Raw genomic sequence first — 27,867 nt, 5'->3', positions numbered from 1 at the left:
GGGAGGGGCGCGGGTATCCCCGTCCTTGCCCTGCATCCCTGCGGCCCGGGGCCCCCGCCCACCTGCGTGCGAGAGGGGGGTCCCCCTGGCTTGCTGAGAAGGGCGGCACCCCCTCCCCACCCTCTCCCCGCTCTTGTTCTCTCTAGAGGAGCGTCTGTCCGCAGCGGTCTCCCCTAATTTTTACTCCCGGGTCGGGAGGACCACTCTCCTGGTGATTCCAAGGGGGCGGGGAGGTGATGGGCCCTGGGGAAGCCCGCTCGGGTAGGGCGGATGTGTGGCTCGTGCAGCGCGAATTGAAACACGGTGTCTTCTAACCTTTTCGTTTTCCCTCCGCGGATGGACTAGAGACCACCAGGAATTTGCACTTGCTGCTTTGATAAGTTACCCACTCCCCGACCTCCCCGCCCCCGCGGCCAGCCCCCTCCGCCGCTCTTTTCTTTCTTTTTTTCTTTTTCTTTTTTTTTACTGTGAGCCAGTAAATTGCTATTGGACACCTCGACAGCTCAAGTAACGTTATGGGTCTTTCCTCCTGCTGGACGCTTTCCTGAATTTCCCTCCCAAAGCTAGGTATGTTGGAAGGAACAGATTAGGGATATTTGTGAATGTATTTGTGTTCGGGGAATTGGATGGTAACCACGACATTTTGATGTATAGGAATGAGTATTTTAGATTATCAGTGAAACATAGACTTTCACCGAACTGAAAACGAGGCTTATGGTTGCATCAACCAGATCAATCGACAAATATTTATTGTACTAAGAATGAGTAAGACTTAGTCCATTATCCATACAAATGGGACCATGCTGTATATCACAGCGATGGGCTGAGATGGGAAGTAGAGGGAGTATACTTATTTGGAATAGAATTTTTAAATGAGTTTGTTACTCAATTATATTCCTCTAACACGGGTGGAATTACGTGTCCAACCACCCACCCTCCCCTCAAAAGAAAACAGTTCATATGATCTCGGTTTTGCAGTGTCATAGCATTTGGGCTAGTGTCGATGGGCAGAGTTGGACTCTTCATGGAAATAGTGTTTAAAAAATTAAAAGACTAAAAATATTATTTTTCTAATGAAGTTACACAACTCTCCTAATATTTATGTCCTCTCTGTTTATGAAATCAAAGTAACGTGCATTAAGCACTGCTTTGTTCCAAGTAAGATACTGCAGGGAAAGCAATAGCCTTTGATTCTTAGAATTACATAAACCAAACAGTTACAACTAGCCCTGGATACATCATCAGTTCCTACTCTATTATGAACTGCACATATTTTGAAAGACCAAAAAGTTAAGAAATCTTTGATTACTGAGATATTTGGGGGGAGCAGGCAGTGGTTACTGTTGTAACTTTTGCTTTCTGGTTTCTTCACCTTTACCGTTTTGCCTTGTGAATTTCTGCAGCTCCAGCATTTGTGACCTCTGCAAAGCAGAAAGAGCTCTCTGGATTCTCATAGAGAAAAAACAAAACAAAACAAAACTTTAATTTCTCCCCCCTTGTTCCCCCTAGAAATAGCATCTTAAATTATTTTAAATTTGCATCATGTCTAGAATTTAGCCCAGCAACGTTCTGTTATTTCTTTTAACCTAAAAAAAAGAAAGAAAGAAAGAAAGAAAATCACAAGGTACTTCAACTCTGTATGGTGCCAATTAAACCACAGAGCATCTTATGAGGGAGCAAACTGGAGTTGAATTTTGCAAACCCACCCCTGTTAAGAAAGAAAAAAAAAATTATTAGAAACATCAGTTTGTTTCTTCTTTGGTGTTTTGATTATAATTCTATTTAATAAATATTCATTAAATGCTACTATTCACTGAAGAGTATTATTGGGGCAATAAAATCTAAAATCCTAGATTAAAGAATTGAATAGGAACTTAGAAGTCATCTTATCCAATCTCCCAAAGTCTTTAAACAGCTTTTATTGCTGTTTTTTTTCCTTATGTCACATTAAAAACAACTCAACTAACATTTTCTAAGAAAGTAAATAATAAGACATCTTTATTCCTTTTTCTCTTTTTTAAATTTTTGTCAAATTTTCTTCCACATTTTCTTTCATTCTCCCATTTTTGATCATTCCCCAAACCTTCACTTCCTTCTTTTCTTCAAGCATCCGTTAACTGCCAGACACTGTGGACAGATAGAAAATAAAAGTCATGTGCCCTACTCTGAAGGAGCTCACAATCTAGGATGACAGTTCTCTGAATTCCCCTGGAGTAGATAATATTCACAGTTCCGCGTCCTCCAGGGCAGAAACAAAGATAAGATAGATTGTAGCTTATGCCCAGTTTCTGGATGCATCAGTTTTAACTCTGTCCCTATCAAAGCAAAGTATATTAGAATATAAGTGGGCAGGAGTGACATTATAGAAGTAGACCTCAATCTACTGTAGTTTAAGAGGAAGGAAAAAGTGTTCAAACTCACTACTTCAGCTTTTATTAGTACAAATAAGTTACATCTCGGCGCTGATGAAGACATATGAGGATGACCCAACACCATGGTGGAGAACCTCCTGTCTTGGAAAAGCTTAGTAGTTACTTGTCATCTGCTTCCTCTGTAGCCCTTCAGAGATTCCGAGGGAACTGTGAGTCCTCCTAGTCTTTTCTTCTTAAGGCCGTCCTGGTAGACTGACCCTACAGTCAGTGGCATGTGGATAGTGTACTTCCTAAATGTTTATCCCTAAATCTGGTGTCTGGAACTAAAAATTCTGATTACTACACTGCTATTAATGCAGTGTAATATTTCCTTAGCTTAGTTGTAGTAACACTGTAGCTAATAGTCAATATTTATTTACAACTAGTGGCTAATAGTCCACTAGACTCTGAGGACACAAAAAGCAAAAGAACACAGTATTTGCCTCCGACTTGGAAAAGTAGTATGATAGGTGCTATAATAAAAACATATATATGGTCCTAAAAGGGCATTATGAGAGGACAGCATAACTTTTATCTGTGGAGCTGCACAAAGGCTTGAACTTGAATGTATTTAGCGGAGTATTAACAGATGGTTCTTGGAAAAGGATGGTATGAGGTATGGAGGAACCTGGGAGCGGCATCCCAAGTAGGGGATGAGCAGGTGCAAAATCACAGAGGGAAGGAAGCCTTAGGCTTTTTAGAGAAAAGCAAGCGGTTACAGAGAATGAAACCTGGATTTACAAAGGGGCTTGTTAGAAGAAAGAAGAGGATTAAATCCTGAAAGGCCCCATATGTCCTTCTCGATTTGGACATTGTCTTATAGAGAATGATGAGCCATGGAAGGATGTAAAGGCAAAGCATTTCAGAAATACATTCTTAACCAAAGAAATTGATAGCATCTACAGAAGAAACCATGAGGCAAGTACCATGTACGAAAAAGAAAACTCAAGGCCTATTTAGAAGTGGAATTGGTGAGGTACAGAGATAGGTGTGGACAGAGAAGGAAAGGAAGAATATTAATTACTTCCCAGGTTTCTGGAGTGATTGTCAAGAGGATGTGAAGTGGAGGTTCAATAGAAATAATAAATTCCATTTATAGCATTAAGACATTCAGGTAAAGATATCCGGGAATATACTGGTAATACATGTCTGTTACTCCAAAGAAGGGTCAATCTAGAGATACAGATTGAGTGTCATCACCATACAAATGGCAGATGAAGTAGGGCAGTGATTATGGATGAGATCTCCCCAATTTGTAGAGTTAAGGGATCCAAGGACAGAACACTTACTTAGAGTGTGGATAATTAAGATCTGGGGGCATTATAAGCCTAAGGAAGAGACAGAAAGAAAAGTTATTTATATTAGACTCTCCCCAGGATGTTGTAGTGATTAAAGTTAATTTGTAGATACTTGTTAACTGGGGTAGATGATTCCTAACTCTTGATCTGAATTTTTTTTTTTTTTTAGTTTAAAATGTTTGCAACCTCTTCATGGTGATCAATTTTAAGCTTCGATTACCCTTGTAGAAATAGGTCCAGAACTGTTTTCTGGGGAAAGTCTTGACACTGCTCACAAGGACGCCCTTGGCCCATCTTACAGGTAGGTGCAGTTGGTTGGTCCTGGTTGTTGTTTTTTACTTTTCATGAGAAAATGTCAAGCCTGCTCACCTCTCAGTTGATCCACTGATTACCAGGCATGTGGCTCTGTCCATGATCAGCTGCACAAAGTATATTCATTCACCAAAAATGTAACACCTAACTCTGCTGCTCTATTTTTCTCAGTTAAGGGAAAGCATATCTTTGGTTGGTTGCCTAAAGGATAGGCTGATAGTCTGAATTGTACCTCTGGATCAACTGAGACAGTGAGAAAGGTGCAGGGGGGAAAAAGAGATCTTTGGACTGTCCTGTTTCTGGTCACTGTTAAAGTTGCTTTGACTCAATTTGGTAATACAAGGGGTTGATAAACATGTGGGCACCTTGAACAGGCTAATAATTTGGCTCTTCATTTAGAATAATAATTTGAATCTCTTTAAAACAATATTCTTGAAAGATCTGTTCAACAGTCATTTAAGTCTAAAAACAGAGAGAGGACTGCTAGAGCAGTGGCCTAGGGAACAAAGACCCTGTGGTGACCAGACTCTAAGTTCTTAGATGGCAGTTCACAGGCCACCTAAGCATGCATTTTGTGGAGTGAGGAGGTCTTTTCCTACCCTAAGTTTAGCTCCCTCTAGTCTATTGTTGCTGTCTCTATCCTCAGTGCAGGAATCTACTGAGGGATGCTGGAAAACTCAGAAATGCAAAATGTATTTGCTCTGGCTCTCCCAAAATTACAGTCTACTTCTAACAAAAATGAGGTTGCTGCGCCATGCACTTTACTGATCTGACCCTCATCCTGGATTTATTGTATTTTCCTTCCCCTAAGTTCCTTACTCCTCATTTATTTATTATTTTTATTTATTATTTAGTTTGCTGGAATTATCACTCTTTAGGCTTCCCAGATACTTTTCTAAAAATCGATTTTATTTTTTAGAACAGCTTTAGATTTATAAAACAAAAATGTGAAGATAATACAGAGTTCTCATATACTGAGTTTCCCCTGTTATCACCGTCTTACATTATACGGTGCTTTTCTTATAATTAATGAACCAGTATTGTTACATTATCATTAACTGAAATCCACACTTTATCCCAGTTTCTTCAGTATTTACCTAATGTCATTTTTCTGGTCCAGGATCTCATCCAGGACACCGCTTTACATTTAGTTGTCACGTCTCTGTAAACGACCCTTCACTCTGATAATTTCTCAGATACTCCTGGTATGATAACCTTGACAGTACTGAGTTGTATTGGTCAGGTATTTTGTAGAATGCCCCTCTAATGAAATTTGTCTGATGTTTTCCTCATGGTTAGACTGGTATTATGGGATTTGGGGAGGAAGAGTACAATGGTCCATTTTCATCACATCATATCAAGGGTTCAGACTATCAACCTGATTTATTACTGTTGGTATCGACCTTGATAATCTGGCTAAGGTTGTGTCTGTCAGGTTTCTCTACTGTAAAGTTACTCTCTTTTCCTCCTTTCCATACTGTACCCTTTGAAGCACAGCTCACACTTAAGAATTGCGGGGTTCTGCTCCCACCCTTTAAGATGAGTTAGCTACATAAATTCTTTGGAATTCTTCACAGGAGATTTGTCTCTTCTATTTATCTATTTATTCGATCATTTATTTAAAGCAGTATGGACTCTTGAATATTTTACACTGGGTTATAATCCAATACGCCTTCCTTTTATTGCTCACATTTTTCCACCTTTGGTCCCTGGGAGCTCTCTCAGTTACTTATGTACTCTGTTGACATATCTCCATCAATGTAGTTCTTATTCTTGGCTTTTGTTTAGCACTTCCTTACTCTCTGGCACACAAGATGCTCCAGACTCCTATTGTATATTTCCTCCCCAGTTCTAGGATCACCTATTTCTCCAAGGTGTCCTGATTACTTTTATTGGAGAGTGGTTTCAGAACTCAAGATTTGGTGTTTGGAGTGTCATTGCTTCTGGACCCTGTCAGCTAACAGAGCAAAAAAAATGTATATGTGTGTGTATACTAACCAATAAATATAACCACATCTCTAAATATTTCTATTCAGGGAAAATACCTCTGTCTGTATTAAGTTAGACATGACTTCATACTGATTCATACAACCAACTCTAATCCGTTACACATAGATTATTCTAGCCTCATCCCTTTGCTTATCTGTAAATTCCCACTCCAACAGGGAGAAACCTGGCCTCCATTATTGAACAACATTCACTCAGTTAACTGTTCATTTTGAGTACATATTTGTGGAAGTAGCAGAATTCTTAACCTACAGGTAAGAATTCCCTACAGGTAACAATTTTGTCAACTTCAGTTCCTTTTGTCTTTTGTCTTACAGACTCTGCTCATTTCCAAGTGTTAATCTTGTACTACACCATTTTCTTAGGTAACCACCTATTCCCTCTACCCTCTTCAGTGAGGTTGTTTCATACATATGTAATTCAGATAGATGATGTTGTCACAATCTGCCTTCCATCCTGGGATCCCCCAACCTGTTTTAATTACCTTCTATTCACCCCGTTGGTGAGGGAGGAATTCCCTCCCTATGGTTATGGGGGCCAAACACACAACGCCCAACAAAGGACAGATGATATCAATAGCGGTCTATTAATCACATTTACTCTCAACCTAGGGGAAGAAGGCACCACATACCACTCAGGGTTTTGTGGGGATTTCACTCGGAACAGAATGAACACGCAGTGACTGTGCAAGGCAGGTTTATAGATCAAGAGGGTGGGCTGGCCCCCTGGTTCCTGTGAAGAATGTGATTAGTTGTTTGAATAATTCCACAGGCTATCGGAGAAGTGAAAGCCCCTACTTGGAGATTATCACTAACTGTGCTTGGTGCCCATTGGTAAGGATGGTCATTTAGCTAGAGGAACAGGTTATCTATGGGAGCAGAGTTGGGAGGGGAATTTACAGTTAGGACATACCAATTTTACCAATGTCAAAGCAACATATAATATGGAGCTTTAATATTAGGCCTTACACTACAACCTCCCAAAAGACTTTTTAAGATTTGCATACATTAAGGTTTACTCTGGACTATAAAGTTCTGTGAGTTTTGACAACTGTACAATAACATGTATCCACTATTACGGGATCATACAGAATAATTTCACCACCCTAAAAAAAGATGTGCTTCACATACTCAGCCCTTCCCTTTTTCCTGTCTTTATAATTTTGCCTTCTTCAGAATGCCCTATAATCAGAATCATACAGCATATAGTCTTTACACACTGGTTTCTTTCCCTTAGCAATATCCATTTAAAGTTCATCTATATCTCTTCTGTGACCCTTAAATACTTTTGAAATAAGAAAAACATAAAACATTTAAAAATTTAAGGAAGATTGGTCTTCATTCTGAAATATTTTCTTCAAAAGTTTTTAAAAGTACCTTCTATTTCCTAAAAGAATCTTACAATGGTACAACTTTGTTGAAAGTTATACTAACCATAATAAGAGGATACACTCTGAAGAACTGAGCTGTTATATAGTTCCGATGGTTTCTTCAGTAACTAATACATTTTATAAGAAAGAAGAGAGCAAAAAATCTAATTTTTTTCTTTTTTAGTAAGGAATATTATTTCTAACATATATAATCAGTGCATTAAGTTACTAATTTCTCATATTTTTCATATCCCCTAGTTGTCTTACATAGAGCAAAACCATTAAATTCAAGTACACTATGAAATGTATAGAGCTTTTAATTTCAGAAATTAAGTATGTTTTATATTAGAATTTTGTTCTCTGTATTATGAATTTGTTCTAACTCTAGTATATTTTATTTCTACTAAAATCCTTAGAGATTATTCGACTGAAATTTTAACATAGAGAACCTTCTAGGTCCGTAATTGGATTATGTACATTATAATTGACCTTTACTAAAAGACTTTTTGTTTTGTCTGGAATTACTACTTTGTGATGTCTTTTTACTTGCTTAGATTTCTATGTACTTATCACAAATTCAACCCAAATTTTTTCTAAAATCTCTCAAGACATTGAAATGCATGAGGTGTATAATGAATGTTCAGAAGGTGTTAATACTCTGTCATATTTTTTACTTGCTTGCTTTTCTATATATTTATCATTGATTTGACTCAGACTTCCACCAATGGTCTAAAATCTCTCAAAGACATTGGAACATGTGAGGTATATGATCAGTTTGATCTTGAACTCTCCTACAGCTTTCTTACCTGCTTCAGTTGTTTGCCTTCTACCCCAGAGTTATCATCCAAGAATCCTCCACCACCAGCAAGATTCAAGGTGGTGAATCTTGGAACCTGGAGAGTCCCTTTATTTTTCTCCTATGTTGGGTTTATTGTTTACTGAATGGCATGGTTTCCCTTGTTTGTCTTCGTTTTTTTCTGCCTGGCTTGGTGGAACATTTCCCACCAGTGGCTTTATGAGAAATGCTTAGTGAAGTAAATTTTTCCGAGAGCTTATGTGTTGGAAAATGTCTTTATTCTACCCTTGTGCTGTATAGTTTGGCTGGATATAGAGTTTTAAGTTGTAAAAAAATTCTTAAGAGTTTTGAAGGCATTGCTCCATTGTCTTCTGACTGCCCTTTTTTTAAACAAGTTTTTTGAAGCATAATTTACATACAATAAAATTCAACCTCTCTAAGTGTAGAGTTCAGTGAGTTTTGAAAAATGTATACAGTTACATAACCACCACCAAAATCAAAATATAGACTATCTCCATCACCCTCAAAATTCCCTTGCCCTTTTGATTTCTATCCCTATAGTTTTGCCTTATTCAGAACGTCACATAAAGAAAATCATACAATATATAGTTTTTTTGCGTCCAGCTTCTCTCGCTTAGCATAACCCTTTTGAGACTCATCCATGTTGTTGCATGTGTGGGTAGTTCATTGCTTTTTATGCTGAATGGTATTCCATTTTATAGATATAACAATTTATTTATCCATTGTTAAGGTATGACATTTAGGTCATTTCTAGTTTGTAGAACAGGAATAGCCAGTTACACTCACATAGAAGTCTTTGCACGTTGATGTCTTTTGAATACTCAAGAGTGGGATTGCTGGGGTTGTATAGTGGTGTGGGGGAGGAACACACTTCCCTCTACTCGTGGGGTTCTTCTGGCTAATCTAATAATCAAATAGACATGAGACAGATTGCCAAGAGAAAATAACCAAATTTAATACATATGTATGGGAATTGGGCAAATGTGAGTCAGAGACTACATACACATGCAGGGGAGATCGGAGATAGATAGAAAGACTGAAGTATATAGTAGTGGTCCCCAACCTTTTTGGCACCAGTGACCGGTGCTCCTATGAGAATCTAATGCCTGCTGATCTGAGGTGGAGCTGAGGTGGTGATGCTAGCCTAGCCCTGGGGAGCGACTGCAAATCCAGATGAAGCTTGGCTTGCATTCTCTTCTGCCTGCCGCTCACCTCCTGCTGTATGGCCTAGTTCCTAACAAGCCAGGGAGCTACTGGCCAGCAGCCTGGGGGTTGGGGACCCCTATATAAGACATCCCCATCTAGGGCTCAGGTAATTAAATTAATGTACCTTAGGGGCTTCAAGGTGTCATTGTAGGATGATAACCAACATTTAGTAAATAGAAGTTTGCCTTGTCCTTCAAATAGTAGTTAAAAGGAAGAGCTGAAGTTTGTCTCAAGCCTAAAGCTAAATTATTTTTAGCTCAAAGTAATCTGCATACCACTGAGGCACATCTTGGGGTGGCTTGTTCTGACCCCCCCGCTCCCGCCCCAATGGTATAAGTTTAACTTTATAAGAAGCAGCCAAATTGTTTTCCAAAGTGGCTATACCATTTTGCATTTCCACTGTCATGATAAGCATTCCAGTTGTTCCTCATTAACACTTTGTATTGTCAATTTTTATTTTTAAAAAATTTTAGCCATTCTAGTAGATGCGTAGTGCTACATCCTTGTGGTTTTAATTTGCATTTCCACAATGACTAATGATGTTGAGTATCTTTGAAGTGTTTATTTGCCATGTACATATATTTTTTGGTGAATTATCTATTCAGATCTTTTGCCAATTTCAAAAAATTTGGGCAATATATTTTTTAATTATTAAGTTCTTCTGAATACAAGTAATTTATCGTATAGGTTTTTCATATATTTGCTCCAAGCCTTTGTCTTGCGTTTTTATTTCCTTAATTTCTGTCTTTCCAAGAACAAAAATACTTAGTTTCGATGAAGTCGTTTACCAATTTTTTCCTTTATAGATTGTCCTTTTTTATTCCATATCTAAGAAATATTTGCCTAACACAAAGTCACAGAGATTTTCTCCTAGAATTTTAGTTTTAGAATTTCACATTTAGGCTTTTGACACATCTTGATTTTATAGTACAAGGCAAAGTTTGAGATTCTTTAAAAAAATTTTTTTTGCATATGGATATTGCGATATAATTGGAATCATCTACCAAAATATATTTCTCATATATATTTGTTTTTCTACAGTTTCTGTCTCACAGCTTCCAAAACACTTAGAATTTTCAAAGTGTTAAAAGGGATAAATTTCTTAATGAGGTGACTTTTGGAAATCAACTCAGGATGGGGCTGGTTGCCAGGGGAGTCAACCCTGTCATTAGAAGTTTTGGACTTTCGGTTCCACCCCCTGACCTCAGGGAGGGGAGAGGGGCTGGAGGTTGGATCAGTCACCAACAGCCAATGATTCAATCACTCCTGCCTATGTAATAAAGCCACTATAAAAAACCCAAAATGAGCCGATTCACTGCTTCCAGGTTTGTGAGCACACGGAGGTGCTGGGAGAGCTGTGCACCCAGATGAGCAGTGCTGGGCACACAGCCTTGTGTTTACACTTGTAGATAGAATGTTGTTAAACATAACTTTATCGATTTTATATTCATCTTGGTGACTTGGTTAATCTGAACTTCACCTGAGAGATAAGGCACCTGCATTGTTCTGATCAAATCAGATTTAAAGCCTACAGTGCTTGAAGTCTCCAGCATACAGTTTAGACTATTGACTGGTAACTTCACCAAGATACATGTCATCTTACAGGGTTTTGTCTTCCCGCTGTTATCAAAGTGATACCCATTATCCAGGAATGATACTTACGTGATAACATTATGATCACTAACATTTATCAAACCCTTACTGTGTGCCAGGCACTGTTCTGAACACTTTATATGCACCATTTTGTTTTCATAGCAGTACTTTACAATTAATGTTGTTAGGAGGGAGGGTACAGCCTTTTTGCCATTTTACAGGTAAAAAACTGAGCTTTAATTACCTGTCTTAAAGGCTAGTAACTTTTGTGTTTTGATTTTACTTGTATAATTATATAGTGAATGGACCATTATTTTTGATGCAGACAACTTTACCAAATGATCACTCACTCCCAAAACACTAAGGTTTGTGCTACCTCGTAGGGTAACCACCTGTAGTTTTGAGCATTTGAAATGTGACTAGTTTGAACTGAGATGTGCTGAAAGTATAAAATATACACTGTATTTTGAAGACTTGCTATGAAAAAGAGAATGTAAAAGATCTCAATAATTTTTATACTGATTACATAGTAAACAATATGTTGGGCATATTAAATAATAGAATTAGCTTTTTACATTCATAAATGTGGCTATTAGAAATTTAAAACTACATATGTGGTTTGCATTTGTGCCTCACATTTTATTTCCATTAGATAATGCTTGTCTGGCACATTTTACAGGCACTTATATTGGCCAAGTCAGCAGATTTTACTCAGTTTGAATCTGACAGAGAGCTCTAAGCCGTATTAAAATGATGCTTGGTAAATTTCAGAAAGAGGCCTATGATTTCTCCAGGGCCAAGCTCCTGTGGTATGGGGGTGCTTTCCCAATGCCAGGCCCCTGCCATGTGGGTGGCTTCTCCAGTGCCAGGTTCCTGCCATAGGTACTGGCCAGAGGCAATGACCAGAGGCTTTCCCCGGAGCCCCTTGAGGCAGCTTCTTCACAGCATAATGGCTTCCCCACAGCCATCCCTTTGGTGGCTTTCCAAGCAAACCCCAGAAGCAAGACACTTCAACATCCAGGGAGCCAGGCCACACCTTCCCTGACACCTGGATCTCAGCTTCAGGGGTGTGAGGCCTTTTCCTTGGGTTCTCTCTCTCAGCTCTAGGGGTTAGTGACTGCTCCTCATTTCTGCTCTTCCTAGATTCTATAGAGTTCTCTTTAATTTTATTAGCCAATACCTAATACACTAATCCCTATTTTAAACTTTTCCTGTTCAAGTTAGTAGGTGATTTCTGTCTCTTCATTGAACCCTACCTTATATTGGATGTTTATATTTTTATATTCTACATATTATTTCTGATATTTATATAATGCATTATGTTTTAGTCAAATAACTGAAGCTTTCTCATTTTACAAATACTAAATGCTTGTCTATGTTTGCATCTACATGGTTTTTAGCACTGGCCTACCTAATCTTAAGACAATAAAAAATATCAAAAAAAGAAAAAAAAAAAACCCAACAGAAGGCAGAATGAGATACTGTCTTTAAGTCTATTAGTTAATCTATTCATATCCTAAGAGTTGTCTCTGATGAATATGAATTATTCAAAATTTAAAACTTCAAAATTTAAAACTATTGATAATTTTACGCCATAATTTATTCTTTCATAGGACTTTTTTGTTTTTAAGAGGGAGGGATTCAGGAAAGGGCAGATTTGCTCTGATCAAGATGATTGGAAAATGGCTTGCTATTAACTCAAAAATTATATAATGCTAAAATTATATATGTGTATGGTATCTTGAGCTCTATACAATGTATGATTAGCACTGTGGTTTCACACCCAAGCCACAGATGAGTAAGGATTCTATTTAATGAAGACCAGTTGGCTGCAAACTAATCTTACATTGTATAATGTCTTTATTAATTTAAAAAATGCATTCTAACAACGCTATCATCAGCAGCTTTACCACTAAAAGGAAGAAAATATATACCTTTAACAGATAATCTCTCTGTGCCTTAGTTTTCTCTCTCCAAAGTAAAGTGGTTTTATTACACTATCTCAAGCATCTTGCAAGTCTACAGCACTGTGCCATGGTGTGCTACCTCAGAGCGTTCGTTCCCAGAGGGTTCTCTCTCCAGAGCCATCCCTAATTGGACAGTACTTCTCTCTGAGGCTCCCTGCTTCCTGTCTCTCTCCTCCCTTAGGAAACTGCTCCTCCTCTGAGAGCTGCTCCCGTGAAACAAGGACCATAATGGTTTCTGCTCTGGCTTCGCCTTCTCTGCATTGAGGTGCTGAACCACATACAGCCAACCTTTCCTTCCTCCCTTTTGCCCAACATGATTGTGTTCCTGAAACACTTCTACTCGCCACCTGGTAGATCATTTGCTGCTTTCTTCTCATCCACCACTACCACCCGCCCTAACTTGAGGAAGCTAGACCTTTCTCCAGTACCATCTACCAGTTCTTTTTATTTTTAAAGACCATTCCCCTAAAGGACTTATTTTTTTTCCACATAATAACATTCAGGAGTTTAAATCATTTTACACATTTTTGAGAGCAAAGCAAATACATTTTACATTTGCTAGGTGTTTATTTACATATATATATATATATATATATATATATATATATATATATATATATATATAAAAACACTGTCAGAATGGGGCTTTTCTTGCCTCAAGGAATTACCGATTTAGACACACACACATACACACACACACACGCACACACGAAATGTAGCTAAGAACCTGGTCACAATCACAGCCCTTAAATCGAGATCAAGGACATACATAGGAGTCCAAGGGAGAGACCTGTAGAGAAATTTCTTTAAAGGGAGTTTTAAGTATTCAATCCAACCTTCCTAGAAAAAGGGGTTACTACCTTCAAGCTCTAAACCTGGTGAAGGAACCTCAAAGGAACCACTCAGCTTCCAAATGTGTTTTCTGCAACTGTTTTGGTGGCAAGCCAGGAGAGGGCTGCTGCCCTGAGATCTTCTTATGCTTAAGAATTTGTTAAGGCCAGGGGTATGGGAATGTTTTCTGTGGACAGGAACATTTCCTTTGGGCCACTCATGGAAAGACAGCATGAGATAATTTCGGATCCTGCCAATAGGGCCCTCAGGGGTAGAGAAAACCTCAGAAAAGGCTGGATCCTTGGGGCTAGGAAGGAATCACAAAAGATTATTTCGAATTGGGAAGGGAAATACTTGAGAGGGAAGTCAGCAGAGAACCTCCAAAGAGGTCGACAAGTGCCCAAAGGAGAGAAAGTCAGCTAAATCATCTGCTGGTTCCAGAGATTGTAAACCCACCCAGCCAAGGAAGAGCCAACTCTGTCCCCTCACTTCTCACCATTCCTTCCCCCTTCTCTCTACTCTTTAGCTACACCGAGGAATGAAACTGCAGGCTACAAGCTCCAGAGAAGATATACGGGGAGAAAGCTGAGAACAGAGGGATCGTGCCTCCTCTTCCACTGCGGGCTTTTAGCCCAAAGGAGGCCCAAGCTGGAAGATGTGAGTTAAGGTTAAGTCACCTTTGAGTTATGACTTATTACATAGGACTAGACATTTTATTGATTGAAAATTGTTTTTACAAGTAATCATGACTGGAGGATATTTTTTATTATCTGTGAGTGATCTAAAAGTATATAGCTCTGACCACGTATTCATTCTGGAGCACCAGAGCATATTCCCATTATATAAAGGACACTATTTTTATGTTTTTATCTCAAGCTACATACCACGCCTGTTCTGCAAACCACTTCCATACATGAGAACCATTTTTTCATTGGCATTTTCCTTAACAAAACATCCCTCTACCTTATTTATGATAAAAAAAAAAGCTTTTGCTTCAGATTCCATTCTTGGTTCCTGAGCTTACTGATAGTCTCTGTCTTATGCTTCTCTTAGATTATGATTCAAACTACATTTTGTTTTTAGAAAAAAACAAAAAATATAATCCTATGTACTAACATGAAAGAGAAAGCTTTCTCTGAAACAAGTTCTTAAGAAAAACAAGTCTACAGTGCATTATTTTGCTTCATACATGAACATACAGTATTACAAAGTTTCAGCTAATTACAGCCAAGGTTAAATTTTGCAACCAACTCAGAATGCAAAAAAGGCTGAGTACAATCTGCCTAACTGGCTGTTCTCGCCTTTGCAGGGGTGGCTCCTTATCATTTAGCTTTCTTAACCAACTTTCTAGAGAAGTTTCCTCCCCCTTCCCCACCCCATTACATTCATTCTCTTTGTCTTTACAGTAGCATTTATGCACTACCTGAAATTGCTTACTTGTCTATTGTCATCCTCCAATACACAACACATACACACAAGCATATGAACACACAACTGAAATCTGTCACAGTAGGGTTCTGGTTCATCTTGTTTTCCACTTACATCTCCTGGACCTAGAACTGCTTCTGGCACATCGAGCTCAGTGAACAGATACTTGGTTCATGAGGAGGGGAACAGAAATGAAAGGGAACCACAGAATACCTAGGCAGCCTTACCAAAGCCTCGTTTTTAAAACTCTCCATTCCTTATTGCCCTGTCTCCCCTGAACCTCTAGCTTTATTTATTTACTCACTCACTTACTTACTTATTTTTAAGCAACTGACAATTATGTCACAATTCTGGAAGCTGGAAGTTGGAGATCAGCAAGTCAGCACTGTCGGGTTCTGGTGAGGACATTCTCTGCGGACTGTAAACTTCTTGCTATGTCTTCACATGGCAAAAGAGGCTAGAGAGCTCTCTGGGGTCTCTTAAAAAGCAGCAAACTGGATTTAATTTTGATTTTCTACTGAAATGAAGTTTATGGGGAAAAAAAACACTTAAATTTTGCCAAATGCATGTCATTTTTGTTTTTTTATTTTAGTCTCCCTTCTCTTTGGCCTTAGCCGCATACAACTGAGTGCCCCTTCAAATAACCTTTCTTGGTCTGTGCAGCTCAGCCCTATCCTAGTTCCTGGGCTAATTCCGCAACACTGGAGTTGACTGTCAACTTCAGCCATGTCTGATTTTGCTTCCACTTTATCTCCTAACTGGCCTGGCACATTATAGGTACATCATCATACATATGTTGAACAACTGAATGAAGCACTCTCTCTCATCTCCTTTGGACATCCCCAGATCTTGTCTTAGTTGTCTTCTTCCTGGGGTTTTTATATTTTCAAATAGTTTTCACCCATTACTGAATGAAAGGTGGTTACTAAAGTTCATCAGTCAGGAAACTGAATCATTCATTTTCTCTCACCATCATTTCTATGTCTACCAGATCTCACCGTCGCCTCATGTCTGTTTAAATTACCTACACCATTCTAGCCCTGAAGTCAACTGCCTTTCACATCTCTATGTTCGTTATTTGCAGATGTAGCTCTCCAGCCGAGTTTCTACTTGAACTGCCCATTAGGTTTACTTGCTTCTTCCTAGACATGTCCTTCTGGTGTCCCACAGGCATCTTTCAGTGAAACCCAACTTTATTATTCACTCTGCCTCCACCCCATCTCCTATCTATATTCCCTCAGTGAATGCACCAGCCACCTCCTTACCCTACTCAGAAACCTGTCATCCAAAATTCCTATCTTCCTGATACTTCTCAGGCCTGCTGCACTAGACCCAGTGCTGTGTGTGTGTGTGTGTGTGTGTATATACACACACACACACACATACATATGTAATCCCATGGAATCCTAACACAGCCTGTGATACAGGACAGTGGCCTTGGACACTATTTCCTTTGATTCAAGTTTTAGATGTTCTCAGAATTGCCACCCTTCTTCCCCCTCTGCCTTAGTCCATGTCTTCATGATTTCCACATGGTATTTAAGAACCTGATGCCTGGTTTTCCAGCTTCAAGACATTACATCCACACCACCTGCCATATTAATCTTGCTAATAACTAATCATTACACCGCATACTTGAAATCAATTATTTTATCATTGCTTGAGGCTAAAGTCCAAACTCTTTAGCATGGTACTCAGACCTTTCATGTTCTGATCACAAGTACCCCTTCTAGATTCTTCTCTTGCCCTCTCCCAGTCTCCTGACAAACCACAATTATCTGTGATTAAAAGTCCAAGTAAACAATACACTAGACATGAAGCACTCAGATGTTCTTGGGTCTTATATCAGATGTCTATTCATGACACCCATCTGGTCCTATGTCCTCTGCCCAAGAAACACAACTTCCTTGATACTCAACTCTATCCTAAGTTCCTGGGTTGTTCAGTGAAACAACCCAGCTACAGGTGTTGGTTAGACATACTTGTCAGTGTTTCAAAGGAACAAGAATGGTATTGGCCCCAGCCATCTTTTGTCAGATCCTGATCCACTGCCCAAACCTCAACTTGGAACCTCTGGAAATCATATTTGTCTGACAAAACTTTTTGCAAAGTAGTATTCAAACTGATTCCACCCGTCTGTACTTCATTCGAAATGTGTTAACCCAGCTCTTTCCCATTGCCTCTCCTTGGGTCTTAAAATAAATTCAGACTGTAATAAGTACAGCTTTAATTGGTCTGTGAACTACGTATGATTTATGTGGATAATTGTCAGTGCATTAATTTCCCAATGAAACCTGCTTTGAGCCAAGAGCCATAAGCATAAATAAGCTCACCTTATATGCAATACACAGGCCTTTCTCAACACATTGCTGCCTCTCACCTTATACCTTTGTGCCAATTCTTTTCCTGACCCTGGATTCAGAAATTACACACATCTTCAGGTCAATGCCCACTTGCCTCAAAGCCTAATATTCCATACTGGACATTATGTATCTTAATGGGCCCCTCCATCACTCAGGAAACCATTAGTAACATTGGCATTTCAGAAAGATCTTAGTGAGTCAGATTTCAGTTCTTTCAAGCCAGAATCTTGTTTTCATATATTGGGAAAAGCTCAATATGTATCAGCCTATGCTTCTATACAACTGAATTTAACACATCTAAAGGGTGAGTTCAGAGCTGAGGAAAATGAGGGCAGGAATTAACTAGTACCTTGGGAAAGCATTCAAGAGCGCAGTAGAGGGAGTTGGTGAGGCAGTGAAGATCATGAAAACCTTCTAGGGCCCGGTTAAGAATGTTACCCTAGACACAGTGAGGCACAAGTTAGATGGCCTAACTTGGCCACTTTACCATCTTATGGTGGCTGTTCAATGCTTGTACTGCTGCTTAATGTTCTCGGTCCTCTCACTCAGTAGTCCAACAAAAATGAACTTTTCTCATTTGAAACAACTCTAGCAATAAACCACCCAAACTGAGAAAGCGTGGCACTTTAACTCAGAGAAATTATCACCCAGTTGAGGGTTAAAAAAATGCTACCAGGGACCAAATATTATTGCCTTCAGTTGGGCTTTACTTCCTACTCAATCCACTGCATCTGCATGTGGCCCTAGACTTTTACACACCTAGCAGGTTGCTTTTTTCACTTAACTGGCCATTTTAAACCTCATATAGCCTACATGGTAAGTGCCAAGCAAACTCTTGGGATACTGGGATTTAAGTTTACTTTTCCAAAACAGAACCCACTCAACTCCTATCCAAGTTCTCAATGGTACCCCAAGTCCTATGGTATTGTATGGGAATGACAACCACTCCCCAAAGTCATTAGCCTATAGCAGGTGAATGTCATCAAAGGAATTAAGTTATGCCATTTCATTTACTCTTACCATTTCAACTATTTATATACATGAGCTGTGCTACTTTCACTTAGCATATTCTTTACATTATCTTTCGGTGTTGTCTGCTTTTAGTCCTAGAATTCTACTTGTTTCTCATTCTCTTAACCAGTACCACAACTCAGTTCAAAAGTTAGTGCCCCAAAAGTCACTTATCAAGTAAATTTGATATTAAGTCGACCCATTCCCAAACCTATAGTAATTCATTAATACTACAGGCGTATTAAAAATACCTTAGCACACCAGATTTTTTTTTAAAACCAAAATGTTTATTGTGTGACTAATCACTTAAGTCCTTAAGATGAACTGGATGCTGCAACAGCTGCCCTCTTGGGTTTAGGTGTTGTTCCTTCACGGAATCCATGCCTGCACCATGTTAAAAACAAGAACCATTACTTCAGCAACATTGTATACGTACTTTAATTTTTGCTAAAACAGATTTTAACAAGCTTATCTCAGTTAAATGGCTGAAATCAATATTGAATTCATATGTTCAGACATTTATTTTTACAGCATCACTGATAAGCTGCAACATTTTTTTTTACTTTCGCTTCAAGATACCCATTTTAGAAATATAATTAACAATTAAAAACAAACAAAAAAACCCCTCAATTTATTTGTACTGATCACTGAATTGGTATTTCCCCACTGCAGGTTAAGAGACTTAAGGTTATTTGTGAAAATGGGTCCAAGTCAGAGAATCTTACTTTCCTTTAACCAAGGAAAAACAATGAGCATGTTTCATGGCAGACATTTTCTAAAATGCTTGACTATGCTTTACATTTCGATTCATTTAATATTCATACCTTCTCTCAGGAAAGTGTACGTACTGTTTCCCCCTTCAAAAGATTTGTGAATTGAAGCATAGAAAAGTTAAACTCTGGCTTTAGTTTGTGCTCTCTTACATTATTACACCAGCAGACCACTCAGTACTCATTACTAAGTCCATGCTACCATATAATGGTTTTAAGTGCAAAACAGGTTGCCTCAGTACGTGAACACAAACACACCTAGTGGTATTGTTTACAAAGCCCTTAACTGCCTTGTGATCTTTTAAAATTAGAAAATCTGGAATTGTGTAGGTAGAGGCCAGGGATTCTGCTAGATATTGCATAAGACAGCCCCCCACAAAGAATTATCTCAGCTAAGACCTTAGATGGGTTAACCCTTTAAAAGTACTGTTAAAATAGTTGGGGCTGAAATTTCTGCATTCCTAACAAACTCTCAAGCTGGACTTTAAGTAACAAAACCATTTCTTTTTCATATAAAAATAACAGCAACTATGACCAAATCTATAGCACTTGCCCAAAACCACAAAACTGAAGGCCTGACTCCAGACATCATTCAGTCTTAACAAATTTTAGTAAGAAAGTGGGTATTACTGATATCACATTTTGGGGAATCTAGCACAAACCACACTCTAGACATTTATAAATTTCTGTTTACTGAAAGATTAACAAAGTGTACATTAACAGACCCGAAGGTTATGGTAGCAGAAGAAAATTCCTTCCAATAACTTAGCCCCACTAATCATGATAGCATTATTTCCCATCAGTAAATAGATGAATCTTATCTAAGCTCACAGAACCAATTGTAATCAAAACATAAAAACTGTACCTGAATCTGCGGTATACAATCTTCAGGTGCCTCATTCGACCAGTCCCAGTGGTATTTCGTCTTTTAGCCTTCGCACTCCAGTTATCTAAAACAAATTCAGGTATGGTTTTAAATGATTTTTCCCAGACACCTTGTAGGAACTGTCAGACAATATAGTTAAGTCCCTTCCTTGTGTTTTAAAGCAGTTTCATTGGCACACAAATGCACAACTCTACCTTAGACCCCCAAAATGTCCAAAAGCCATGCCTCACTCCGGTAAAATGCAAACAAGACTACTCCGAGCCTCAAGATCCATTCCAATACCTAACAGTCGGCCTGAAAAACATTCAACTTACACTTTCTCTTCCTCTTGGCGGGGTAGCCACATTTGCCACAGGTAGACTTCTGAAGGTGGTAGGCCTTAGAGCCACAGCGGCGGCATAACGTGTGAGTCTTATTGCGACGCTTTCCGAATGATGACGTTCCCTTCGTCTGTAAATTAAGGGGATAAACAATTCTGAAATCCAACTGTTAATATACATCTCAGGTAAAGAAACTACAGAAAAGATTTAAAGCTGGTCATAAGGGCTGAAACTGGGGAAGAAGTTTCTAACTTTTCTTAAATGTTAACTCAGAAACCACCACCGGCATTTCATATTTATCTAAAGCCTTCCGCAAAAGTTGCTGTTTTTAAATGTTACATTAAGTTTTTAAAAAGAGGCGTAAAGCCAAAGTCGAAATAATGTGGTTTTCCCTCCTACCCTTACCCAAAAACCTAAGGATTTCTGCCAGCCACGACCACCACCAAATTCCTTTGCTTACACATTAGCCCAACATTTCCAAATCAAGCTTTATCTAAGGGCAGGGCTGTGTGTACTCCAAGGCCAAACCGAAGCAAGGGACCTAAAGCAGCTGCACTTCCACGACTGCAGGCGCGGCAGTCCTGGTAGTTAGGTAACGTTCTTCTGGCTCTTGAGGGCCACAGCATGCCCGTTCCCTGCCCACCCGCTCCCCTTATCGGGAACTTTGTCGATACCCCATGAATAAAAAAGAACGAAACGCAAAGGAGGAGGATGGAAGGGGATTGAAAGATAAGTCGCAAGACACTCACCATCTCGCTTCTGCGGCCGAGACCAAAGAGGACGGAAGAGAAAACGCTTCCGCTATGTCACGCTCAGAAGCTTCCGCCCAGGGAAGTACTTCCGGAGGGGCGCGGTGCTTCGTTCTTAAGAGTCCGCAGTCGCAGTGTGGGTGGAGTCGAGAGGAGGATCCGAGCCAGGCGGGGCCAATACGGGTTTCAGCTCCCTGCAGGCGGGCGGGGCCAGCACTTGGGTCTGAGCGTTGCTGCTGGTTCTTTTTCTCTTGCTCCTGCGCCTCCCCTGATCTTGTCTTTTTTGGGCGTTCTCAGTGCGAGTTGTATTCACATCGTAGATTCTGGTCTTCGAGGTGATGAAGTTGCCTCTTCCTGTGGTACCCGTGCCGACTTAGCGCTCCCGGCGTGTGTGTGTTTTTTTAGGGGAGAGGGGAGGTCCAAGTGGGATTAGGATCCTGATCCGGGAGAAACCAGTTTCTCCAAGTTCCCCTTCACTCTGGCTGGAAACTTTTTGGCTGAGGCTGATTCTCACTGAGTTTACTGGGACTGCCGAGGCACAGACCGGCCTTTGAGGAGGTAGGCTGAGAATCTAAAAGGAAAGGCAAACTAGTTTTTCTAACTAGTATATAAAGGCGGATGTTTTTATTCCAAATTTAATTGTGCCAAGGACTCACACGTGGAACTTAGTAAATAGTTTCCTGCACTGTGAGGAAATCTGACTCAGCAGCTTTAGGTAGGCCATGGAAGTCTGTACTTAAAAAACACAGTTTCAAAAATGGTTCCCAGACCTCCTTGATAAACACTAATCCAGTTGTAATCTCTTGGCCAACAAAAGCCCCTCCCCCCGCTCCCCCCCCCCCCCGGAAAACGGGAAAATATCTGAACATTAAGAATCAGGGAGAAATGATCTTAACCCTAAAATATGCTTTCTAAAACAAAGAATTTCTTTACCCGTCATATGTGAAATATCCGCAAAAGTTATTGATTAACCACTAGCAAAACAAGATGAACTCTAAGAATCACTAACCTGTTAATTCTGACAGGTTAACTAACAGTCAATAAGTGCCAAATAAGTACTAGGCTCTTTGATAGGGACTGGGAATAGAAACATTAACAGGAGATAGTTCCTGTCTTCAAGGAAGTGGTAGATGAGGGGTGGTAGGTGGGCAGCGAAGGTATAAAGAGAAAAACCAACATTCGAGTCCTTGGACCGAACTGCAGTCCAGGGTGATCTTTCTGCATTAGGCACTTGTATCAGTTTCCTGTTGCCATTCCAATAAGTTACCACAAACTTAGTGGCTTTAAACAAATTTAATCAACGGGTATAAAATCTCAGTTACACACAAGGAATGAAGTATAGAGATCTGCTGTACAATATTGTACCTAAAGTTAACGGTACGGTATCATACACTTAAAATCTGTTTAAGAGGCTAGATGTCCTGTGAAGCATTCTTACTACAATTAAAACATATATATTATCTTATGGTTTTGGTCAGAAGTTTGAGATGGGTGTCATTGAGCTAAAATCAAAAGATGGACAAGCTTGCGTTCCTTTCTTTTATGGCTCTAGAATATAATGTTTTCTTGCCTTTTTCGGCTTCTAAATGCTGCTGGCATTCCTTGGCTTATTGTCTCCTTCCACCTTCAAAGCCACTAATAATCTTTCTCACATCACGTTACACTCTTCTGCCTCCTGTTGCTACTTCTAAGACCTTGTTAAATTAAACAAGGAGGGCATTAGACTGAGGTGGCTCTAATGCCATAGCTGCTTACATAAGCAAACCAAGATTTAAGCCTGTAAATGCCTCAAGGTATATGAAACCAAAATGCTAAGGACAGTCACTCACTTAGGCTTTAAGCTTTAGCCAATTAAAGCAATTTCCTTTCGTAGCTTTTGCACTTTATATGTCTTTTCTTTGGCTCCTGAAGTCTAAGTGTTACCGGAGAGTGGGGATCCTCTTCCGGCACGTTGTCCAGATCCTCGATGTCTCGAACGAAGAATTGAGCAAGACACCGAAATACAGTAGAAAAGTTTTATAAGAAGGGAAAGTACACTTCCATACATGGAAGCAAGACTGAGCAAGAGAATCGTGGCTCAAAAGGCCTGATAACAAAGCCTTTGGGGTTTTTATCCCTTTTTGTTGTGGGTGGTTACTTTTCTTAGAGGGATGGGCTTCCTCTATTGACAACTAAGATTGACAGGACTTAGTGATTCATCATTTTGCTTTCTGCGCATGTTTGTTCGCAGAATTCAGTCTGTTATAGTGATATTAAGGAACTTCCAGACAATGCATCACATTATAATGATGGTATAATGAGGGTCAGGTAAGTTGAAGGTTGTTGGGGTCTTTATTGCGGCAGGTGTGAGTGACTGGCTTAATCTGGTACCTAATCCTCTGCTCAGTTCTTTGTGTGAGATAAAATGTGCCTTCTGGCTTGCTTAATTGTGGGCGGATTAGGACAGACCACATCTAGGATAGGATGACCTCAGTGTCTTTGCAGGCAGACCTGACACCCACTAACTAACTTCCCTACCTCTTTTCTAAGAGCCATGAACCCCTTTATTAGTATGGATGTTGATGGAAAGAAGGTTTCTTTTTCTGTAACTACTTCATGATGAACAAGGGACAGTTGTCCCTGGCTACTGGGGTTTCATGGAGCTCTTTCCCTTTTGGCCTTAGTCAGGGTGGGGTCTTGGGTTTCCTGCTGAAGTGCCACCTCAGTCCCTAGGCAAGGAAAAGAAGATACGAACATTATTTAAATCATATGTCTATTAATTTCTATTATTGATTTGCCTATTAAGCAAGTAAAGGGAGACAGGCTTGGTAAATATATTTCTTAAAGAGAAAAAAAAATGACCTTTGCCTAAAGTCTCCTCCCTTCTCAGACTCTGGAGGTCCTGTCTGGCCTAACACTATTTCTGCTAACAATGGGCTGATGACCCTTATCAATAGCCAGAGGATCTGAGTCACCAGTTTGGGGGCAATTATTGTGATTTGAGGGAAGAAAAGAAGAAAACTAGGTTTACTAAAAAGAACTCTGCAAGAGATGTCCTATATCATTTCCTGCTAAAAGAGTAAGAATTTTACAAGTGATGTACCATATTATAAGTACCTCTAAGCACTCACTTTTGGTTTGGCATGGCCCTATTTGAATCAAATTTTGCTCAATTAAGCTTTTAATTTTCAATATACCTCAGCTTATCTTTTAACAGCTGCATTATGATTGCATTGGCTCCAGTTTCCTCATCCCAAATTCAGCTATTAGCAACCTTAATTCCATTTGCATCCTTAATTGTCCTTTGCCGAGTAACAACATATTCACAGGTTGTGATGATTAGGACATAGTTATTCTGGGGCAGGGGGAATTTTTGGGGTGGGGGGTGGGGAGAATGTTTTCATTCTACCCAATACAGTGCTATGGAAATGAGATCAGTGTAGAAAAGGTAGGACAAGTTACAGCCCCCAAGGAGCAAGCACTATGTAAGAGCACTTTTATCCCAGATACTTCCAGAATTGTAAAGATCAGAGGAAGTGAATATTTTTCCTTCCCTCCCTGATATGAAATGGTTCTTTTCCATGTGCTTGGCCATGGTCAGGTAGGCCTTTGGTTCTACAAAGTCCTAGGAAGCCCTTTTAGAGCTTCTCATCCAAGTGCCAGGATTAGGTTGGGAATAGATTGATTTCTGAAACAAATAATCTGTGCTGTTACCTAGGCATTCGCCCTATTGCATTTTGACTTTTGGCAGAGAATGATAGACTATAAATCCTGCGCCTGTGGTTCTGTTACCAATTTCAGTCTCTTGACAACCAGAACTTGGCATTAAACCTGCTTTTCCCCACTACAATAAATGAGACAAAATTACTGCTGAGTTTTTAATTTAAAACATCACCTACATGAAATTCCATCACTACAAACAAAATTGTACTCATGTCATTGGATTTGGTTTGAGGGATGTATTTTCAAATCTCCATCTATCTATTGGCCACCCTTCCCTCAGCTCACTTCTATTTGCATTCTGTGCCTTTGTATGCAAATTTCCTGTTAACTAACAAACTGAATGAAACTTTCTTCCCTAAATTTAAATTTTGCTGCCAAATATCTCATTTCAAATAAACACTGTCACAACCATTTGCAATCTCTCAGTCAGGGATTGCGGGTGCCAGGGATATTAGAATAGAGCAGAGGGGAGGTGATGGGGTTTGAGAAGCCCGTTATTAGAATGTGTGAATCATAATCTTTTTACTGGTGGAGGATCTTGCCTCAATGTTGATGACCTTAAAATTAATTTTTAATGTCACATGAGGATTTTCTCTTTTTTTTTTCAACTTCAGGTTAAATTAATTATTATTCTTGGTTCTTAATACAGCCTCAGCATTGGTCCTTGCATGGCCTGCATTTTTTAAAAAACATATTTAAACATCTTTAATAATATAATAAACACTTAACTATAAACTCATCCCTGGATGATAGCCTTTATCTAACTCTATGATCTCCTTGTCTCCTCATTCCATCCCATCCCAAAACTCCCTCCAACCAAGATAATCATCCTTTTGAATTTCATATTCATTTCTTTACCTAGTCTAATTGCAGATAAATAAAATCTACAGGGAGCCAGGGTATGGGAGGGCTCAGGGCTGAATTCTTCCACTGCCTTGGCTTGTTTGTATTAGCCCTCTCTGACACTAGGCGACATTGACGTATTTGACCTTTGCCAAATAGAATCACTCTACCTTTTTTAAAACTTGTGTTTTTTTTCATAATTGAGATTTTATTGGTTGTTCTGAGGGTAAGTACAAAGACATTTCAGTTTATACACAATTCTTAATGTACATATCAAAAATCTAAAATGTCATATAGTTGTGAGTCATTTCTGAACAGTCATTCAGGTAACTTTCCAGCTTAAAATTTGGAGGCAAATTTTCCTCAATAGAATATCAAGTACCAATATCTTCAAATATTAATTTGCTGTTACAGCAAAGTCCCACTAATTCACAATTTAATATCATGTACATTACATAATCAAAATTACAATCTTTCTTTATTGCTGCATACTCGGAATCATACAGTTGGTAGTCTTTTCGAATTGGCTTCTTTCATTAGCAATATCCTTTTAAGTTTTCTCCATGTCTTTTTGTGGCTTGGTAGCTCTTTTCTTTTTTTTTTTGCTGACTAATATTCCACTGTGTGGGTTTACCACAGTTTGCTTATCCATTCACTTATTTTTTTTTTTTTTTTTTAGAAAAGGCAAAACTATGTTGACAGTAAAAAATCGGTGATTGCCAGAGGTTCAGGGTAGGGGGGGTGGATGAATAGGTAGAGCACGAGATTTTTAAGGCAATGAAACTCCTCTGCATGGCACTGTAATGGTGGATAGGTGACGTTACAGATTTGTCAAAAAGCACAACTGAATCCTAACGTAAACAATGGAATATAGTTAATAACAATGCATCGATATTGGTTCATCGGACAGGCTGGATTAAACATGGCAAATTGAGCGATGCTCCCAGATCTCTCCCCTTGAAACAACAATAAACTGAACATCTAAAACGCAACAAAAAATACCCAAACTGCACACCAGCATGTCTGAGAATGGGATCTGCGCATAAGAGCTACGACAGGTCAGAACCCTGGGTGTCGGGTGGTGGACTGGGAGAATCAAAAAAGCTGCCTCTGGAAGCCAGAGCTCCCTGTAGGAAGAGGGCGAGGGGAGACGGAGCAGTGAGTTCCCCGAACGGCCTCGCCTGGGAGTGCTGCGAGCTCCACACAGCCAGCAGCAGTGCCCAGTCATCGGGGCAGAAGGCAGAGAAATGGGTAAGGCAGAAAAGTGGGGATGGCAGAGAAACAACAGTTGATTTTTACCAGCCATGGTTGTAAAACCGACGCTGAGCCACAGCCATTATACCCTTCGAGACCGAACGCCGTAGAGCCCCAGAGGAATGAGCAAATGCTACCAAAACTGTCCTGAGAAAAAAACGAGGGTGGAGGCATCACTCTGGCTGACTTCAAATTATACCACAAGGTGACAGTAATACATGGTATTGCAACAAAACAGACACACGAACTAGTGGAACACAATCAAGAGTCCATAAGTAAACCCATATTTATGTGGGCAAATAATTTTTGATAAACAAGCCAAAAACATACAGTAGAGAAAGGAAAGCCTCTTCAATAAATGGTGCTGGAAAACCGGAAAGCCACCTGCAAAAGAATGAAACCAGACTGTTGTCTATGGCCACACACCAAAATTAACTCTAAATGGATTAAGGACCTGAATATAAGACCTGAAACAATGCATAGAGGAAAACATAGGGACTAAGCTCAAGGACATTGGATTTAAAGAGGATTTTATGAATTTGACCTCAAAGGCAAGGGAAGTAAAAGCAAAAATAAATGAATGGGACTACATCAAACTAAAAAGCTTCTGCTCAGCAAAAGAAGCTGTCAACAAGGTAAAGAGACAACCGTCTCAGTGGGAAAACATATTTGCAAGCAACGCCTCCAATAAGGGCCTAATATCCAAAATATACAAAGAACTCATATGGCA

General features: G+C 39.4%; 1 protein-coding gene, 1 long non-coding RNA gene and 1 other non-coding gene across 5 annotated transcripts; 1 reads left to right on the top strand and 2 right to left on the bottom strand.

The window, feature by feature from the left end:
- Positions 1 to 25: 25 nt before the first annotated feature.
- Positions 26 to 17,508, top strand: LOC107512441. Of its 3 annotated transcripts, XR_004952514.1 has the most exons (5): positions 26 to 567; positions 1,404 to 2,581; positions 3,879 to 4,010; positions 6,187 to 6,282; positions 14,338 to 17,508. It is a non-coding gene; the product is annotated as an uncharacterized LOC107512441 (long non-coding RNA). The 3 variants fall into 3 exon arrangements; XR_001597283.2 differs by lacking the exon at positions 26 to 567 and having other exon boundaries at positions 851 to 2,581; XR_001597284.2 differs by lacking the exons at positions 26 to 567; positions 6,187 to 6,282 and having other exon boundaries at positions 851 to 2,581.
- A 1,370-nt stretch (positions 17,509 to 18,878) lies between these two features.
- Positions 18,879 to 21,457, bottom strand: RPL37 (ribosomal protein L37). The gene is made up of 4 exons (XM_016147963.1): positions 21,339 to 21,457; positions 20,584 to 20,719; positions 20,249 to 20,333; positions 18,879 to 18,997 (listed from the first exon to the last, which is right to left on the bottom strand). Exons 1-4 carry the CDS (start codon positions 21,339 to 21,341, stop codon positions 18,928 to 18,930), a joined length of 294 nt encoding a protein of 97 aa, XP_016003449.1. The 5' UTR covers positions 21,342 to 21,457; the 3' UTR covers positions 18,879 to 18,927.
- On the bottom strand, positions 19,079 to 19,159 carry LOC118607194. Its single transcript, XR_004952731.1, has one exon. It is a non-coding gene; the product is annotated as a small nucleolar RNA SNORD72 (small nucleolar RNA).
- Positions 21,458 to 27,867: the final 6,410 nt, after the last annotated feature.

This window comes from Rousettus aegyptiacus, unplaced genomic scaffold (assembly GCF_014176215.1).
Source record: "Rousettus aegyptiacus isolate mRouAeg1 unplaced genomic scaffold, mRouAeg1.p scaffold_m13_p_8, whole genome shotgun sequence".
Lineage (NCBI taxonomy): Eukaryota > Metazoa > Chordata > Mammalia > Chiroptera > Pteropodidae > Rousettus > Rousettus aegyptiacus.
Note: the sequence above shows the minus strand (reverse complement) of the source record. Positions and strands in the feature narration are given on the sequence as shown.

Bases quoted from the DNA above. Each gene is read 5' to 3' on its own strand.
- RPL37 (XM_016147963.1), bottom strand. The intron at 20,334-20,583 runs GTAAGTTGAATG...AATTTGTTTTAG, and splicing joins CGCCAAGAGGAAGAGAAAGT to ATAACTGGAGTGCGAAGGCT. The intron at 18,998-20,248 runs GTACAGTTTTTA...AACATGGTGCAG, and splicing joins ATTGTATACCGCAGATTCAG to GCATGGATTCCGTGAAGGAA.